This window comes from Nannospalax galili, unplaced genomic scaffold (assembly GCF_000622305.1).
Source record: "Nannospalax galili isolate Female #2095 unplaced genomic scaffold, S.galili_v1.0 scaffold278, whole genome shotgun sequence".
NCBI lineage: Eukaryota > Metazoa > Chordata > Mammalia > Rodentia > Spalacidae > Nannospalax > Nannospalax galili.
This window is the reverse complement of record NW_008347536.1, coordinates 12,879,105-12,899,704: the sequence shown is the minus strand read 5'-3', so window position 1 is coordinate 12,899,704 and position 20,600 is coordinate 12,879,105. Positions and strand designations below refer to the sequence as shown.

The following is a 20,600-nucleotide window of genomic DNA, read 5'->3' as shown; positions in this document are numbered from 1 at the left end:
TCTTATGGAATATTTTGAGGAGTTGGTATTAATTCTCCTTTTAAGGTCTGGTAGAATTCTGTGCTGTATTCATCTGGTCCTAGGCTTTTTTAGTTGGGAGATATTTAATTACTGCTTCTATATCATTGGTTGCTATGGATATATTTAATTTGTTTACCTCATCTTGGTTTAACTTTGGCAGGTCATACATATCTAGAAATTCATCCATATTTTTTAGATTTTCTAATTTAGTGGAATGTAGGTTTTTAAAGTATGCTCTTATGATTCTCTGAATTTCCTCAGTATCTGTTGTAATGTTTCCCTTTTCATCTCTGATTTTATTAACTTAGGTCCTCTCTAATTTTGGTTAATTTGACTAAAGTTTTTATTAATTGCATTAATCTTCACTTTTTAAAATGCATTTAAAAAATTGTATGCATATGAGTGTATTGCAACCATGTTGTACAATGCTGCGGAGATCAGATTCCCCTGGAACTGGAGTTAAAGACAGTTCATAGCCACCATGTGGGTGCTGGGAATAGAACCCTGGTCCTCTGTAAGAGCAGTCAGTGCTCTTAACTGCTGAGCCATCTCTCCAGCCCCAATCTCTTTAATCTTTTAAAAGAACTATTTTTCATTGATTTTTTTGTTGTTTTTGTTTCTGTTTCATCATTGATTTATTTTTTGTTTCTATTTCATTGATTTCAGCCCCTGATTTTGATTATCTCTTCCCATCTAGTCTTTTTGGGTGTTGTTTGTTCTTGGTTTTCTAAGGCCTTCAGGTGCATCATTAAGTTATCAATATGAGATCTCTACAGTTTTTTTGATATAGGCACTTAGTACTATAAACTTTCCTCTTAGGAATGCTCCCTGGGGAGGGCAGACAAAAGGAGGTAGTAGGTGGGGTAGAGGCTCTGTTGGAGGTCTCTAAATAAGTTAAAGTCTCAAGACCCCTCATAGTCTCTGGGCAGCATACTAGGTAGGGTGATTGTTGGTGTTAGGGAGGCAGGCTCTTAGTGTTGCTGTCTGATGAGGGAAATTTCTGGCAGTGCCTACTGGAGGTTAGGTTACATAACAGGGATCTGCCCATGTACTCCTGGCAGTGGCATGGAATTGGTGTCAGGGCTTTAGGGTCATGGCAGAGGGGTGGGAGGTGCCTACCTGGGTCTCCGGGCCACATGGAGTGACTGGAGGGTCCTTAGTATGCAGTTGACTGGAATCTGGTATATCCCAAGGGAGAGGAGGGAGGTCAAGAAGAGGTGGGGTTCCCTGGCAGGTGGTGGCATTAGGGCTTGGGGGTGATGGCAGCTGGGGAAGGGCAGCCTATCTGGGTCTCTGGGCCCCACGCGGGGCTACTCCCCAATTTTTTAAAGTAGGTTCTGGAGATTGTAGGTGCTTATAGTACAAACTTGAAAAAGACAAAAAAGAAGATTGTTCTCAAGCTTCTCAAATAGTGGAGCATGGGAGGAATTAAGTCCCAAGAAGTGCAGTAGGGGCAAGGTCTGTTCTGCATGTGTGGATTATTAGTTACTCTTCTGGTTGCTGTGACAAAATACCTGACAACAGCAACCTACAGGAGGAAGGCTTCATTTTTCCTCACCATTTAAGAAGGGCTACTTTGGGGCTGGTAGAGATGGCTCAGCAGTTAAGAGCACTGACTATTCTTGCAGAGGACCTGGGTTCAATTCCCAGTACCCACATGGCGACTAACAATCGTCTGTAACTCGAGTTCCAGGGAATCTGATGCCCTCTCTGACCTCCATGGGCATTGCATGACATGGGTGCACTTACACTCATGCAGACTTGTCTTTTTTTCCTGTGTTCATGTGACATATCCCTTCTTTTTTTTAAAAAAAAAAAAGGGTGTTTAAATTTTATTTTATTTATTATTTTTATTTTTATGTACACGAGTCCAAGTAGCTATGCACATCATGGCATCTAAGACATAGAGAGCTAGACTAGAACTTGAGACAGTTATGAACTTCAAAGGCCCACCTAGTGACCAGTTGCCCAGTTGCCTGCCCTCCAAATCTCATATCCTAAAGGTTTCATAATCTCCCAAAACAGCACCAGCAGCTAGAGAACAAAATGTTCAAACATGAGCTTTTAGGGGACATACCACATTCAAAATATAACAGTGCTCCTATGAGACCCTTAGGATTGATCATGAAAGATCTTTGACTTTTGATGTGCACTCAGAATTGAGAGGTGTACCTAAAATGAAAGTACTGGGCACCCACTAAATCAGCTGTTTTTGGACTAGCCCAACATTTTTTAAGATTTGTAAATAAAAACAGTATATCAAAAGCTAATAACTACTACCTTAGGTAGATTTTGTGTATGGAAGACCTAACTGGAAAGCAAACACAGGAGGATTTGACTTCAGAAATAAAACAAGTAGATCTGGGATATATTGAACTTCCTTTGTTTGTTTGTTTGTTTGTTTGTTTGTTTGTTTAGATAGGGTCTCACTGTGTATTCATGACTATAATGGAACTCACTGAGATCCACCTGCTTCTGCCTCCTGAGTGCTGGCATTAAAGGTGTACACCACCACTTCCAGCTAATAACTTTAATAAACTTTATAAAAATTATTTTTTTATCTGTACGTATCTGTGTATGTCTCTGCTTGTCTCTGTGTGTACCATGTGTGTGCAAGGCACCTGTGGAGGCCAAAAGTGGGCATCATATACCTTGGAGCTGGAGTTACAAGCTGTTGTGAGTCACCATTTGGGTGCTAGGAACCAAATCTAGGTTCTCTGCAGAACAGCCAGTGCTCTTAACTGCTGTGCCATATTTTCAGCCCTTTCATTCAACTTTTAAGATGTGAAAAGAATTAATGGGGGCTGGAGGGATGACTCAGTGGTTAAGAGCAGTGACTGCTCTTTCAGAAGACCTGGGTTCAATTCGCTGTTCTCACACAGTGGCCAAGAACCATAGTAACTCTGGTTTCAGGGGATGATGCCCTTTTCTGGCCTCTATGAACAGTGTATGCAAAAGTATACTTAGATACATGCAAACAAAATACATAAAATTAAAATAACTATTTTTTAAGTTTAAAAAAGAAAAGAATGTATCCAATATTCATAAATTGCTCAGAAACAATGGCATTATAAATATATATGGAAATTAATAAACTTAATAATTGAATATGAGTAGAGCATATACTAGATGTCATACTAGTAATTGTAATATTTCTGTAGGTTTGAAATTATTTCAAAAGAAAAAACTGAAAGGAATTAAGACCAAAAAATAAAATAGCACTAAAGGTTGTATAGGATTTCATATAGATGTAGGTTAGAGGCAGGTAGGATTGGGCAATGAAGGGTATAAGTATTCCAAGCAGAAAGGACAGGGTGAGTACAGGATGAGCCAAGGCAAAGCAGACTGCTGTTTAGTGTGAGATGAGAGACAGGGTTGTCAAGTGAGACTGAATGACAGTTGTAGTGGAAAATATGGGTGGTGTCAGGTTATGAAACCCCATATATGCCTCACAGGAAGTTTATACTTCATCACTTTAAGTAAGATATTGATATTCCCGAGAATAAGAAAATTACTGAGTTACAAGAGAAAAAATGTTTTAACTTCTGTTTGTGTGTGTGTGTGTGTGTGTATGTGTGTGTTACTTTACCTTATTTAAAATAACTACTCTTGTAAACTGAGCATAATGGCACATACCTGCAATCCTAGTACTGAGAAGACTAATACAGGAGTATCTCAAGTTCAAGGCCAGCCTGAGATACATAGCAATATCCTAGCTCAAAACACCAAAAATAGGGCCAGCAAGATGGCTCAGTGTGTAAAGGCACTTGCCATGCAAATTTGGTGACTGGTGTCCTGAGTTTAATACCTTGAACCCAAGTAAAGTGAAAGGAGAGAATTGACACCACAAAAATTGTCCCAAGTAAAGTGGAAGGAGAGAATTGACTCCACAAAAGTTGTGATTTCCACATGTGTGCATGTACACACATATATCCACACTAATAATTTAAAAAATTAAAAAGCCAAAATACATGCATATACTCATACACACATATATACACTATAGTTTGTATATAGTTTATAAATAGATATAGGATTTCTTAAAAATAACTTTGCTATCAGGGCTGGAGAGATGGCTTGAGAGATGGCAAGTATGAGAACCTGAGTTCAGAATCTACCTGGGAGGAGTGGAATAGATTTCTGGACTGACCATCTATTGTAGCCAGTCAGTGAGCTCCAGGTTCAATGAGAGACCCCCATAATCAAAAAATAAAGTAGATGGTAAAGTAAATACTCAACTTCAATCTCTGACCTCTACACTACATGAACACACACATACACACACACACACACACACACACACACACACACACACAGTCTTTATTATTTAATTTTGAAAAACTATCCTTTAGAACTTTGCCTGCTTTGTATTGATTTGTCAGCCCTGGATTGTAGTTTGTCAACAACTTTATTTTGTAAAAATAACCAAATTATTGCTGTTTGTGATGGTGTGTGTCTTTAATCCCAGCACTTGGGAGGCAGAGACAGGCAGATCTTTCTGGTCATCCAGGGCTACATACTGAAACCCTGTCTCAAAAAGAAAAAGAAGAATAGGCAAATCTATAAAAACAGAAAGTAGACTGCCAGGGGCTAGTTTTTTAAAAATTGGTAAAGCTGGGGCTGGAGAGATAGCTCAGTGGTTAAGAGCACTGACTGATCTTGTAGAGGACCCAAATTTGATTCCCAGCACCCACATGGTGGCTAACAACCATCCATAACTTCAGTTCCAGGGGATCCAACACTCTCTTCTGACCTCCATGGGCATTGCATGACACGGGTGCACTTGCACACATGCAGGCAATACACACATAAAATAAAAATACATTTTTTAGCATTTTTTAGCCATGCGTGGTGGTGCACACCTTTAATCCCACCACTTGGGAGGCAGAGGCAGGTGGATCTCTGTGAGTTGAAGGCCAGCCTGGTCTACATAGTGAGTTCCATGACAGCTGGGGCTACAGGGAGACCCTGTCTCAAAAAGACCAAAAAAAAAAAAAAATCTAATTTAAAATTAGAATGAGGTCATATTTATACAACATTGAGCATCCCAAAACAGTTGTACATATGAAATGAATGATTTTTAAGTTTTTTTAAAAAAATTTTATTTTATGTATGAGTGCATTGCCTGCATGTATGTACATGCACCTGTATTGTGCGATGCCCTCAGAGTCCAGAAGAGGATGTCGGATCCCCTAGAACTGGAGTTACTGATGGTTGTTGGCCTCCATGTGGGTGCTGGGAATTGAACCTGGGTCCTCTGGAAGAACTGCAAGTGTTCTTAACCACTGAGCCATCTCTCCAGCCCTTGAAATAAATGATTTTTTTATGGTATGTTTGTTAGCTTTCCATTGCTATGACAAAATGTCCAAGTAAAAAATTTTTAAATAGTTTATTTTGGTTCATAGTTTCATAGGTTTTAGTTCAAGGTCAGCCGACTCCATCGCTTTGGGCTTGATGTGAGGTATATCGTGGTGGTGGGTACATGTATAGAGGCCACTCACCTCATGGCCTCTGGGAAGCAGAGGGTGAGAAAAGTCCAGGGACAAAATATATTCTTCAAAGGCATATCACCAGTGACCTGCTTCCTCCTATCAGGCCACACTTCCTAAAAGCCCATTTTACTATGAACTCATCAATATACTGATCTAGTGATTTGCTTTAAAGAACAAGATACTATATAAAGAAAGACAGTGCTAACTTAATATATCTCTTTGCATTCTGAATCTTAGTGCAACACAAATCTTAGTGCAACAGAAGAATTTTAAAGGGAAAGGAAATAAAATAAAGAGTAGGCATGGTGGAGCACACCTCTAGTCCTAGCATTCAGGATGCAGAGGCAGGTGGATCTCTGTGAGTTCAAGGCCAGCCTGGTCTACATAGTCAGTTCTAGGCCAGCTGGGGATATAGGCTATAGGGAGACCCTGTTTCAATAAGACCCCCCCCAAAAGAAGGGAGGGAGGGAGGGAAGGAGGGAGGGAGGGGGAGGACCAGGACCAAATCTAGTGCTGGCCCTTCACCAGAATAGACTTTTCATCAAAATACTGTTTCATGTTTTGCACAGATCATTGGAATAAATTATGGTGCTTTCTAAAAATAAGACTTTTAATGCTATATAATTCTGTTGCTGTTGTTTTTTATTATTTTTGTGTATTAGTGTTTTGCCTGCATGTATGTAAGTGCACCCATGTTGTGCAGTTCCCGGATGTCAGAAAAGGACATCAGATCCTCTGCAACTGAAGTTACAGATGGTTCTTAGCTGCCATGTGGGTACTGGGAATTGAACCCAGGTCCTCTGTCAGAGCATCCAGTGCTCTTACCCACTGAGCCATCTGTCCAGTCCCTTAATGCTATATAATTCAACAGTAACAAGAGAAAAACATTTTGAAAATGTACAGCCCTTACTGTGCTTAGTGTAGAATTGTTTGCCTAGTATCCGTGACACCCTGGTTATCTCCATGAGGATGATTGTTTTCAGTAGCTCTCTTTTTATAGTCTATTCAGATAATAAAATGCCATGTCAATGACAGCCTTGGAAATAAGTAGCCTACTGGCTCTTATTAATGATATGGCTCAATTTTATGGATCACAAGTACACGAGAAAGCTATAGGAACTGAGCAGCTATCATTAAAGCTCATCCTAAGCATCCAGTATTTCATAGAAATAATGTTGTCAGTCTAGTAAACCACTTAGTAGATATTTAAGAAAACCTACACTGTGCTTGTTTTCTTCAGTTACAGCAAAACTTGTTATACCACTAATTCAGCATCAGCTATATCTTGTCAAGATTTTACAAACATTTTTTTCCTTAAAACTCCCTGCTTTGAAATGTCTTATTGTCTTCTAAAGTTATTCTGGCCCCCAAAGAATTTTGTGCTAATTGTATTTTTTAAATTATTATTTGCCTGTTTTAATTTCAGTGGTAGGAATGGGATCCTGGTGCTTCCACATGACTCTGAAATATGAAATGCAGGTGAGTGGCAAAATTAAGTGCTTATATTTCTCTCAATTTAGAAGCACTTTGGAATTGAGAAGAGAACACATAACTAAAGAATAGTGAAAGGAGGGACTTGTAATTTCTGAGATTGGCCAAACGGACCATATAAAGAAGCAAGCATATAAATTTTCCATTAAAAAGAACGAATACGCAGTGTGACCTTCTGACCAGCCTGTGTAGGCATATACAATTTTGGAACAGCATTAAAGAGTACAGTCACATGGATACATCTCCAGAAGTTATAAGCACCTCACCAACATAGTATATTTTTAGGTGCCAGTAGTCTTTTATATATCATTGGCATCCATTTGAGTGGACTGGTCCTTCTTTAGTTTCTATCCTTGATGCAAAGAGGTCTAGTCCTTTGAACTTCTTGATTTTCCATCACCAACCCATTCATTCTGTTTGTAGTCTAAGCTCATAAATTTGAACTGAACTTTGTGATCTGGCCTTTGCCAGAACCATCTTTGTTTTTGTTTGTTGTTTGTGGTACAAGGATCAACCCAGGTCTTGCACATGCTAGGCAAGTACCTTAACAAGTACCCCAGACTCATCTTCATATGCCATCACACTCCAGTCATTAGTCATAATAAGACTTTTAAGCTGGGCATGGTGGTATACTCCTTTAATGGCTCAGCATTAGCAGGCAGAGCTCTGTGAATTGGAGGTCAGCCTGGTCTACATAGCAAGTTCTAGGCCAGCCAAGATTACATAGTGAGATTCTGTCTCACAAAAATACAAAATAAAAAAGACTCTTGCATTTGTATTGCTCAATTTTTTTTTTTTTTTTTTTTTTTTTGAGACAAGGTCTCCGTTGTAGCCCCACTTGACCTGGAACTTGCTATGTAGCAGGCTGGCCTTGCTCACCTGCCTCTGCCACCCAAGTGCTGGGATTAAAGGTGTGCACTACTTCACCCCACCTTGTATTACTCAAATTTTAAAATGGATGTCCATAAAGAAGGGATTGTTTGCAGGGAGAAAAGACACTAATGAGAGGGGTGACAAAAGGGCAACAGGGGCAAATGTGAGCAAAGCACAATGATACACACATACGAAATTGTCATAATAAAATGTATTATTTTGAATGCTAACAACTAACTAAAAAAATAATAGTAATAAAAGATATGATGGTGCAGCAGGTAAAAATGCTTGCCGAGAAGCCTGCTGTCCTGGGTTTGATTCCTGGGACCCACATAGTGGAAAGAGACAACTAACTTGTACAGGTTTTCCTCTGAACTCCATGTGTGTGTTAGGGAATGCATATGCCCACACCCAGACAGATAGGCAGCTAGATAGCTATATAACAAGAGAGAGAGAGAGAGAGAGAGAGAGAGAGAGAGAGAGAGAATAAAAATAAATAAATAGAATGAATAGGGACTGAAGAGATGGCTCAGTCAGTAAAGTGTTTGCCACGCAAGAGTGATGACCTGAGTTTGATCCCATAACAGCACACATAAAAATGGCAAGTGTTGTGGCATATATTTGTAATCCTAAAGCAGATTCTTGGAGCTTAGTGCCTAGCCAGGCTAGCCTAATTGGTGAGCTCCAGGCCAGTGAAAGGCCCTGTCTCAATAAACAAGGTGGATGATACCTGAGGAATAATGCCCGTTTGACCTTTGGCCTCTACATGCAGGTGGGCACACACACACACACACACACACACACACACACACACAAAGAATTTTTTAATGCATATTCATATTCTTTTAAATTTAGCCGTTTTAAATAAGCTACAAACATCTAGAGCCCAGACTTTTGTCCTGAGCCACAAATTTGTACTTCTCACTAACTGATTGACATTTCTCCTTGTCTGTCTTAGGTACCTCAGTCTCAAATTAATTGGTCTTGTCGTTTTCTCTGTTTTCACAAGTCTCAGTAAATTGTACAACTACATACCAAACTTCTAGACAAGAAACTTGAGATATCCTTTATAGTTTCTTTTCCCTCATTTTTCTATGGAACCAACAAGAAGTCTCTATTTTCTTCTAAGTATTTCTCAAACCTGCACATTTCCATTTTACTATCTTGATTTAAGCAGCAATGTCTCTGGCCTGGACTCTCTGATTACAAGACTGCCCTCTGGGAAGAGTGAGTCAGGTATGCTACTTAGATATGTGCTATGTGCATTAGGAAACAACAAACTGTCTAGAGTAAATTAGATGATGATAAATATAATAATTAGTATATTAAAGTAAGAAGTAAGAAGCTTTTTTTTGAACTGCTAAGAATTGAAGTCAGGGCCTTGTATGCGGTAAGTACCGTATTGTACCACTGTGGTACAACCCTAGCCTAAAAGAAAACAATCTTATTCATTCTGAGGTTTTATTTTGACCTACGTAATTATAACTACACCATACTCAGTCTGTTGCCTGTTTTTGCTTCATATAGCTCTTGGATGAACTCCCAATGATCTACAGCTGCTGCATATTTGTATACTGCATGTAAGTATTTACATTTAAAATGCAGTTGTTTGGTTTTTTTAAATCCATACTGAATTAATATATAACTAACCCATTTATAATACTAGGATATATAATATGGAAGATAATAAAGTATGTAACACTAATGGTTTCTAGGAATCTATAATGATGTTTTATATTAAAGGATATGATCTTAAAACTCTGAAGTCTGTTTAGATAGAATCTTAATTTGACTTTAGTGAAGAACGTTTCAAATTTAGATAACAATTCTATGTATTACAACATAAAACTGGTTTCTCTATACTGTAGTATGAATGGCTTCTTTTATAGCTTAAAAATTTTTGTTTTAATTTATTTTTATATGTGTGAGTGCTATGCCTGTTATGTATGTAAGTGCATCTCTGTCATGCAGTGCCCACAGAGGCCAGAAAAGGGCATTGGATTCCCCCTAGAACTGGAGTTATGTACTGTTATTAGCCTCCATGTGGGTCCTGAGATTCGAACCTGGGTCTTCTGCTAGAGCAGCCAGTGCTTTTAACTGCTGAGCCATCTCTCCAGCCCAGTTACTGCTTATTAATTAACTAATTAATTAATTAACTGATTAATTAATGGAGACAGGATCTCTCTATAGCCACCGCTGGCCTAGAACTTGCTATGTAGACCAGGCTAGTCTTGATCTCATAAGATCTGCCTGCCTCTGCCTCCCAAGTGCTGGGATTAAAGGTATGTGCTACCATGCCTAGCTAGTTGTTGCTTTTTAAAAAAAATATTTTTTTTTTTTCATGTGTATGAGTAGTTTGCCCGAATGTATCAAGTGTGTGCCTGGTGCCCAAAGAGGCCAGAAGAGGATGTAGGATACACTGGAACTAGAGTTAAAGATGATTGTGAGCTGCCATGTGTGCCGAGAACTGAACCCAGGTTCTCTGCAAGAGCAGTAAGTGCTCTTAAGTGCCAAACCATCTCTTCAACCCTGGTTTCTTTGTTTTAAAAATATTATTATTTGTGTGTATATCTTCATTGTGTAAATGATGTGTATGTGTGAGTGTAGGTACCCATGTACCATGGCGGACATGTGAAGGTCAGAGGACAACTTTCAGGAGTGACTTCTTCCTTTCAACTTGGTAGCCAAAGATTGAACTTAGGTCTTCAGGTTTGCACTATAAGTGCTCTTACCCACCAAGCCATCTCATCAGCACATGAACAGTTTTGTAATAAACGCTTACCTGAAAAGTAAAGTGCACTTTTAATTGTATAGTGATTATATCATTTTAATATCTCCTGTTTTGAGGTTTTTCTGTTAAATAGATAGTTCTTTTCTTTACATTATCCTTATTCCAAATTATAGTAAGTATTGCTAAGAATATACACATTTTGACTGGCTATTCATAAACTTGAGAGACTAATGAAACCACATACAAACTATCAATAATCCAAAGTTTCCTTCCTAAGTCTCGTTTTGTTTATTACAGTGTCAAGTTAATTTCAATTCTGGAGTGTTGGGGGTGTGGGGGTGCTTAATTTTGGAAAATGAAAGTGATTAAAATAGGAACATTAATAAGTACTGATTTTTCCCTTTGTACTGTGCCAACATACTACACCTGTCTCTAATTCTCAGCTAATGAGGATGAGTGATGAGATGATTATATAAATAATAAAGTAAAATACAGAGGAATTTAGTAATTTGTTTGAGTACTTGAACAGAACTTGATTATGATACATGCTAGACATGCCGTTATGCAGGTAAACGATTTCCAAGAGACACTAAAATATCCCTGGAATTGATTTTTCTATTGGTTTTAGGATATTCTTTGAACGTATCAAATACGCAAAGCAGTCTAGACCTCTAATCATTCTAAACCTCCTTGCCTTTGTGTGCTTGTTCTTTGGGAAGCATGTACTGGAAAAGCATTTTGCTAGGCATGATAATAGACTCTATAGAAGCGGAGTCAAGGAACTCACTGTATAAGGACAGGGACTGATTAAGAAAGTAGCTATATATAACAAAGTAGAGATGTTATGATAACAAACGCAAACTGTTCCTCCCAAAGACCTTTGGGTTCTTAACAAACAACATGCTTTCAGAACATTTAAAAATAATAAACAGATGGGTCTAGAGAGATGGTTCAGTGGTTACTCCAGTTCTAGGGGATCCGACGCTCTCTCTGTCCTCTGCAGGCACTGCATGACATGGGTGCACTTACATGCATGCAGGCAATACACTCATACAAGTAAAATAAAAATAATAAAATATTTAAAAAATAATAAAATTTTCAACTATCAATAGAGTAAAAAGGCCCGCTGACTTCAGCGGCTCAGAGCTCCACTGGCTGCTGGGTGTAGTCCCTGGTGGGCCAGGGAGGGGCAGGCGGGGTGGCCAGAGGCCACCTGTCACTAAAAAAATAAAAAGAAAAAGGAAACAATTCATAAATACACTGACTTTTCCATCAAGTTATAAAGTCATATAATTTAAAGGTAAGATAAAAACTCCTGGCTCATTTGCCTCATCTTCAAAGTAATAAACTCATAGAACATAAAGGCAAAGGAAATCACCTGTTCCAACCTTATTCTTTACAGAAAAGGAAATGAAGAGTTGAATTCAACCTTTATAACCAGTTAGTAAACTGAGAGAGCACTCCTATCCTAACTGTTGGTCCTATTTGCATCATCTTCAAAGTCATAAACTCATAGAATTTAAAGGTAAAAAGAAACTTAGAAATCATCTGTTCCAACCATCTTTCTTTACAGATAAGGAAATAAGAGTTGAGTTCAACCTTTATAACCAGTTAGTAAACTGAGAGAGCACTCCTATCCTAACTGTTGGTCCTATTTGCATCATCTTCAAAGTCATAAACTCATAGAACTTAAAGGTAAAGGAAACTTAGAAATCACCTGTTCCAACCACCTTTCTTTACAGATAAGGAAGTAAGAGTTGAATTCAACCTTTATAACCAGTTAGTAAACTGAGAGAGCATTCCTAACTGCTGGTCCTATTTGAATCATCTACAAAGCCATAAACTCACAGAATTTAAAGGTAAAAGGAAACTTAGAAATTGAGTTCAATCTTTATAACCAATTAGTAAACTGAGAGATCACCCTCAACAATTGGTTCCAAGATATAGTCCTCAAAGGTTGGGTTCTTTCTTATCACCAGTTGCTTATATTTATTTACTTACTATCTTTCTGCACATCACAGACTAACCTAGTAACTTTCTGGAAAAAAATAGTAGTAAGATTATATCCTTGTACACAAAGAATTCACAGTCTGGTTGGGGAGACACACAAGGAAATAGATAATTACAATATAATGCCTTTTTAAACAGTATCTCACTCTGTAGCCCAGGCTCACCTGGAACTCAATATGTAGTCCAGGCCGGCCATGAGCTTGTGGATCATGCTCCAGCCTCAGCCTCCTGAATGCTGGAATACAAGCATGAGCTACCACACCTAGGAGTAGAGTGATCTCTAAAATAGTTTTGTTCAGATAGAGATTATTAGTTGTAAGATAGACAAATTTAAGCTAGCCAGAGCTGAAAAAGACTGATTTTTTGTAAGAATATGAGGAAATTGTATGGAGCCAGATAGGAGGGAGTACACCCTTGCCTCACTAGAACTGGAAATGCATGTCTTTCTACCTCTTCTCTCTATTCCTTTCTCCCCACATGTTCCAGTATTTGTATCTATTTTTATTTTCCTCCAGATTACTTCTCTGCTCATTGATCTACTTGTTTATTCACTTTGGCTGTCCCCAGATACCACCCTCAGACTACTGACTTCATACTTTGACTCCTTTATTTAGTTCTCTCTCCAATTCCACACTTGGAGAAGAGAGAGCCTCACTGTCCCAGCTTAAGACATGTATCTGTTCCTGATCCCCATAGCCTCTTGTAGCCTATCTTCAGTGTAGTGTTTCTAAGGTAAGAGGGGAGAAGTGGGCAGAAACGGTGAGTGTTGTTGGGTCACAGAAGCATGCAGGCAAGCAGTAAAGTTTATTCTATTTACATTCCCAGTTACATTTCTAAAGAAATTTTCTTTCTCTTGTTTTAAAGGTTTGAATGTTTCAAGATGAAGAACTCAGTAAACTACCATCTGCTGTTTACCCTAGTTCTATTCAGTTTAATAGTAACCACAGTAAGTCATATTTTATATCCAGTAAGGTGTGTCATTCTAGGAGTTTGGAACATTTAGCTTCCAATGCTTGTTTCAAGCTATTCAAACTGAAATGTTTTTCCTCAACTGGAATGCTTCATTTTCAGATATTGCTCCTCTATTTCTTTTTTTAAAATATTATTTTATTATTTTTATTTTATGTATATGAGTGTATTGCCTGCATGTATGAAAGTGCACCCATGTTGTGCAGTGCCTGCGAAGGTCAAAAGAGGGCCTCAGATCCCCTGGAACTGGAGTTATTGATGGTTGTTAGATGCCATGTGGGTGCTAGGAACCAAACCCAGGTTCCTATAAGAGCAGCCAGTGCTCTTAAACTCTGAGCCATCTTTCCAGCCTCACCTTTGTTTATTTTTTAAGAATTACTTTTCTCTGTAATTGAAATGACTTTTTAATTTTTTTAGAAGAAGAAACAGTTGAAAAGGAAGTATTTAGTTAGCATCAATGGGGAAAAAATTAACTTTTTTGATGGATGAACCTATTACTCATTTGTTTTTTTTGGGTTTTCTTTATTTTTTTGAGTCAGGATCTCCTGGTAGCCTTGACTCACCTGGAACTCACTGTGTAGACCAGGCTGGCCTCAATCTCAAAGATTTTTGGGGTTCTTTATTTTTTTGAGTCAGGATCTCTTTGTAGCCTTGACTCACCTGGAACTCACTATGTAGACCAGGCTGGCCTCAATCTCAAAGAGGTATGCCTGCCTCCCAAGTGCTGGGATTAAAGGCATGTATCACCATACTTGGCTGTCGTATTTGTTGAAAACAAGAAATAGGCTCTTCTCTATTGGCCCTACTGTGACTATTTTCATTGTTAAACTTTAATTAAAATATTAATTGGCCCGGCATTATGGTTCATGCCTTTAATGCCAGCATTCAGGAGGCAGAAGCAGGTGGATCTCTTTAAGTTTGAGTCCAGCCTGGTCTACATAGTGAACTCCATGCCAGCTGGTACTGGAGAACCTGTCTCCAAAAAAAGAAAAGAAGAAAAAATCAATTTCTGGGCATGATTGGTACATGCCCTTAATCTCAGGACTTGAGAGGCAGAGGCCAGCCAGGGACACATAGTGAGACCCTGTCTCAAAAAAAGTGAGGGAGAGCTCAGTAGACTGCTTGAGAGTGCCTGATCTGGGCTCTGCGTAGAGTAAGTGCTGAGAACTCAGCAGACCTTGTGAAAGTGCCTGATCTGGCCCCTGCCTGGTATAGGGCCTGATCTGGCTTCTGCCTGGTATGGGGCTGAGAACCCAGTAGAAAGCCTGAGAGTGCCTGATCTGGCCTCCCGTTAGCAAACTTCCCAAATTGTGCTCTGAGTACCCACGAGTAGGGGTCCAAATTTTAGAAGGAAGCCTGAATGTACCTTACTAGAGCCTGACTAGAGCCTCTGTGGGAACTCCTGAGTAGCTGATCTGAAGCAATCGGTTACCCTCCAAAATAAAATCTGAGAGAACATGAAACCTAGACCAAATAGCTTTACATACCCAATAAGAAAACAACCAAGGCACACCAGTAATACAAACTGAAGCAGACTTCAACTCAACCATGGAAGGTTTGAGTTTCATACCAGAATCACAAGGAACAAGAGAAATCCACATGCCAAAATCACAACGAAAAAAATAACAACAGGGAAAAGCCAAAACAGCATGTTCCCATCAAACTCCAGCAGTCCTGTAGAAGAGTTCTATAAGGAGAACCCCCTAGAGATAACCCAGGACATTTAAAAGAATGGTCATAAACATGATCAAGACATTCAACAAATTTAAAGAACTCACAAACCAAAGAACTAAAAGAAGATAAGGATAAACTTCTAAGTGAATTCACAAAAGAGATAGAAACATTGAAGGAAACTCAGGCTGAAATGAAGAAGGAAGTAAAGAACTTAATAAGCCAGTTTGAAACAACAGGCAAAAGCCTCACCGCTAAAATGAATGAAGTGGAAAACAGAATAGCAACACTGGAGGATAAAGTTGAAGAATTGGACTGCTCAACCAAAGATGATGAAATATTTTTAAAAACGCAGGAATGGAATATGCAGGAGCTGTGGAACACCTTGAAAAGACCAAATCTATATATCATAGGCATATAAAGGAAGAAGAATTTCAGGTTGATGGTACTGACCAGATCTTAAACAGGATTGTAGAAGAGACCTTCCCAAAATTAAGGAAAGACATCCCCATATAAATACACACAAAATGGCAAATAGACAGGACCAGAAAAGAAACTCAGCATATCATAGTAAAAACACTAAGTGTACAGAACAAAGAGAGAATACTGAAAGCTGCAGAAGAAAAACAACTCATGTATATAGGAAAATCTATTAGAATTATATCTGACTTATCAATGCAAACTATGAAAGCCAGAAGAGCCTGACCAAGGTATTTCCAGTTATGAACAACCATAGATGCCAACCCAGAATACTTTACCCAGCAAATATGTCTATTATAGTTGAAGGGGAAAGAAAAATCTTCCACAACATGAATAGGCTAAAAAATACTTGTCCACAAAACCCACCCTTCAAAGAATACTTGAAGCAATACAAAGAGAAAGAAAAAACTATACCCCAGGGGCAACAGAAAGAAACTAAATTAAGGTATAGTTGTGGAAACACAAAATTAGACAATGAATGCAAACAGTAATCAAAATAATTGTAATCAATACACATCTTTCAGTAATAACTTTAAATATCAATGGATGGAACTCCCCAGTCCAAAGAAACAGGGTAGTTGAATGGCTTAAGAAACAAAATCCATCTTTTTGTTGTCTGCAAGAAACCCATCTCACCTTCGAGGACAGGCACTACCTTAAGGTGAAAGGGTGGAAAAAAATATTTCAAGCAGATGGCAACTAAGAAACAAGCAGGGGTTGCAATTCTAATATCTGACAAAATAGACTTCAAACTAAAACTAATCAGATGAGATAGAGAGGGCAACTTCATTCTGATCAGTTAACCAAGAAGATATTACAACCCTGAAAATATATGCACCAAACTCTGATACACCAAAATTCATAAAAACAACACTAGAAGACTTTAAGACACAGATTAGTCCCAACTCAGTAATAGTAGGGAACTTCAGTACCCCACTGTTTCCATTAGACAAGTCAACAAGTGTTTCACTGAATTTTCCCCTTCCAGCTGGGAGACCCGTCCTCATTCAGCGTCTAGGGGTCCTGACTTGGATTGGCAAACTGACATAAGGTATTCTATTTGGATATTGCATGGTTTATAAGACACCTGAGAAAGGGTAACTTACAAAGACACAGATTCTTAGAGGGTTTTCCTTTTCCATATTTGAAATGCACATGCCATCCACCTCCCGCCCTCAGTCTTCACCAGCTTTTCACATGCAGCTGCTCCCACCCCCACACACCTTAGCTTGCCGTTCGGCCGTGCTCAATATGGTGGTACCCCCACCCCTTTTTCCCAGTGTGCGCCACATCACCCACGCTCGCTCTGGATCAACTCCAGCTTCTTGGAAGAACATCTGGGTTACAACTGGACAAAGAATAAACAGAAAGATGTCTGAATTAAAAGATACCATACATCAAATGTACCTAACAGATGTCTTCCAAATCTTCCATTCAAGCACCAAAGAATACATTTTCTATTCAGCACCTCATAGAACTTCCTCAAAAGTTGACCATATACTGGGCCACAAAACAAACCTCAACAAATATGAAAAAAAAATGAAATAATTCCATGCATTCTATCAGACCACAGTGTGATAAAGCTTACAGTCAACATTGGAAGAAGCCCTAGTCATTACACAAACTCAAGGAGATTAAGCAATACACTCCCGAATGATGAGTGGGTCAAAGGAGAAATTAAGAAAGAAAAAGTATTTCTGAACTTCAATGAAAATGACAATACAACAGGACAAAACCTCTGGGACACTTGAAAAGCAGTCATAAGAGGAAAGTTTATAGCTCTAAGTGTCTACATTAAAAACTCAGAAAGGGCACAGATAAATGACTTAACATTGCAACTCAAGACTCTGGAAAGGCAAGAACAAATGAAACCAAAACCCAGCAGAAAGGAAGAAATAACACAAATCAAACCAGAAATTAATGAAATGGTAACAAAGAAAACAATACAAAGAATCAATGAATCTAAGAGCTGGTTCTTTGAAAACCTAAACAAGATAGACCCTTAGCCCACTTAACCAAAAGAAAAAAAGAGCAAATCCAAATCAGCAGAATCAGAGATGAAAGGGGAAACATCACAACAAATACCCAAAAGATCCAAAACATTATAAGGAATACTTTAAAACCTATACTCTATTAAATTTGAAAACCTAAAAGAAATGGATATCTAAAATCAATGGAAACCACTAAGTTAAACCAAGACAAGATCAATAATTTATAAAAACCCATAACATGTAAGGAAATCAAAACAGTAATACAAAACCTCCCAAAAAAGCCCAGGCCCAGATGGATTTACAGTGAAATTCTACCAGACATTTAAAGACGACCTCTAACCAATACTACGTAAAATATGCAAAATGATAGAAACAGAGGGAGAAGTCCCAAATTCCTTCTATGAAGCTAGCATCACTCTAATACCAAAACCAGGTAAAGACACAATGAAAAAAAAAAAAAAAAAAAAAACACAAAAATACAGACCCACATAGATGCAAAAATTCTCAACAAAATACTTGGAAATATTGAAAATCACATAAAGATGTACATCAAGAAGATCATTCACCATGATCAAGTAGGATTTGTTTCAGAGATTTGCAGGGATGGTTCAATATATGTAAGTCAATAAAAGTCATCAATCATATGAATGAATTCAAAGACAAAAAGTACACCTTCATCTCAATAGGTGCAAAAAAAGGCTTTCAGCAAAATTCAGCATGCATTCATGATAAAACTTCTAAAGGGAATTGGACTGTAGGGAACATACCTCAACATAATTAAAGGTGTAGACAACAGACCCACAGCCAACATTCTAAATGGAAAAAAACTGGAAGCATTCCCATTAAAATCAGGAACCAGACAAGGATGCCACTATCTCCACTCCTTTTCAGTATAGTGCTTGAAACTCTTGCTAGAGCAATAAGACAAGAAGGAAATCAAAGGAGTTCTTGTTGGAAAAGAAGAAGTCAAATTATCCCTTTTTGCAGATACTTAAGAGATCCCAAAAATGCCACCAGAAAACTCCTAGAACTGATCAACTCTTTCATTAAAGTGGCAAGTTACAAAATTAATCTACAAGCTGTTGGAGAAAGAGATAACAAAACCCTCCCATTCACAATAGCCTGAAAAAAATATAAATAAAATATCTCAGAATAAACTTGAACAAAGACATCAAAGATCTGTACAATGAAAAGTTTAAATCTTTAGAGAAAGATATTGAGGAAGACACCAGAAAATGGAAGGACCTCCCATGCTCATGGATTGAAAGAATTAATATAGTGAAAATGACCATCCTACCAAAAGCTATATATACATTCAATACAATCAAAATCAAAATCCCCATGACATACTTCACAGAATTACAAAAAAAAAAAAAAACTTTAAATTTGTATGGAAGCACAAAAAGACCCCAGATAGCCAAGCAACCCTGAGCACAAAAAACAATGCATGGTAGTGGCATAAAAATACACACATAGATCAATGGAACATCATTGAAGACTCAAACCTGAGTACACCCTATTTCAGCCACCTGATATTTGACAAAGGTGCCAAGAACACACGATGGAGGAAAGACAGCGTCTTCAACAAATGGGGCTGGCAAAACTGGATTTCCACCTGTAGAAGAATGAAACTAGAGCCTTATCTTTCACCTTGCACAAAAGTCAACTCCAAATGGATCAAAGGGAGGAAAGGGTTTATTTAGCTTACATATCCTGGGTCACAGTTGATCCAGGAGCCCAAGGTAGGAACTCAGGGCAGGAACCTGGAGGCAGGAGCTGGAGTACAGGCCGTGGAGGAACGCTGCTTACTGGCTTGCTCCCCTGGCCCCTGCTCAGCTTGCTTTCTTATCCAACACAGGCCCACCTGCCCAGGGGTGGCACTACCCACAGTGGGCTGGGCCCTCCCACATCACTCAACAATCAAGAAAATGTCCCATAGCCCTGGCCACAGGCCAGTCCAATGGAGTCAATTCCCCAATTGAAGCTCCCTCAACCCAGGTGTGTCAAGTTGACACTAAAGCTATCCAGCACAGACTTCAATGTGAAACTCAAAACTCTGAAACTATTAGAAGAAAACATTGGCATTAACCTAAAAGATATAGGTGTAGGAAAGGACTTTCTAAATCAGTTGCTCAGGAATTAAGGTCAACATTCAACAAGTGGGACCTCATTAAAGTAAAAAGGTTCTGTACAGCAAAAGACACAATCAAGAAGGTGAAGAGAAAACCCAGAGTGGGAGAAAATTCTTTACCAGTGACACATCTGACAGAGGTTTAACATCCAGAATATATAAAGAACTAAAAAAAAAAAAAAGACAACAAAAAACCCCACCAACAACAAAGAACCAATAAAACAAATGACCAAATTAAAATATGGGCTAAAGATCTAAACAGAGTTTGCAAAGGAAGAAATGATCTAAGAAATATCTTAAAAGATGTTCAACATCATTAGTAATTAGGTAACTGCAAATTAAAATCACCTTAAGTTTCACCTTACCCCAGTCAGACTGGCTAAGATTAATAGAACAAATGATACCAAATACTGGCAAGATGTGGAGAAAGGGGAATGCTCATTCACTGCTGGTGTGATTGCAAACTCATGCAACCCCTATGGAAGGCAGTGTGGAAAACTCTTTAAAAAGCTAAAAATGAACCTACCATATGACCCAGTTATACCACTTCTTGGCATATACCCAAAGGACTCATCCTATTGCAGAGACACTTGTACAACCATGTTTGTTGCTGCTCTTTTCACAATAGCTAAGAGATGAAAGCAACCTAACAGCTCCTTAACTGAGGAGTAGCTAACAAAAATGTGGTACATTTACACAGTGGAGTTCTACTCAGCAGTAAAGAAAGATGAAATAACTAA

General features: G+C 38.5%; 1 protein-coding gene across 3 annotated transcripts in view; it reads left to right on the top strand.

Annotated features, from left to right (window-relative positions):
• Acer3 (alkaline ceramidase 3) overlaps nucleotides 1-20,600 on the top strand; it is a 198,653-nt gene that overhangs the window by 94,180 nt on the left and 83,873 nt on the right. For all 3 annotated transcript variants that reach the window (XM_029568869.1, XM_008844216.3, XM_029568868.1), the window contains 3 exons: nucleotides 6,940-6,992; nucleotides 9,405-9,457; nucleotides 13,483-13,564. In XM_029568869.1, the coding sequence (XP_029424729.1) occupies nucleotides 6,940-6,992; nucleotides 9,405-9,457; nucleotides 13,483-13,564 (188 nt within the window). The remainder of the gene's footprint in view (nucleotides 1-6,939; nucleotides 6,993-9,404; nucleotides 9,458-13,482; nucleotides 13,565-20,600) is intronic.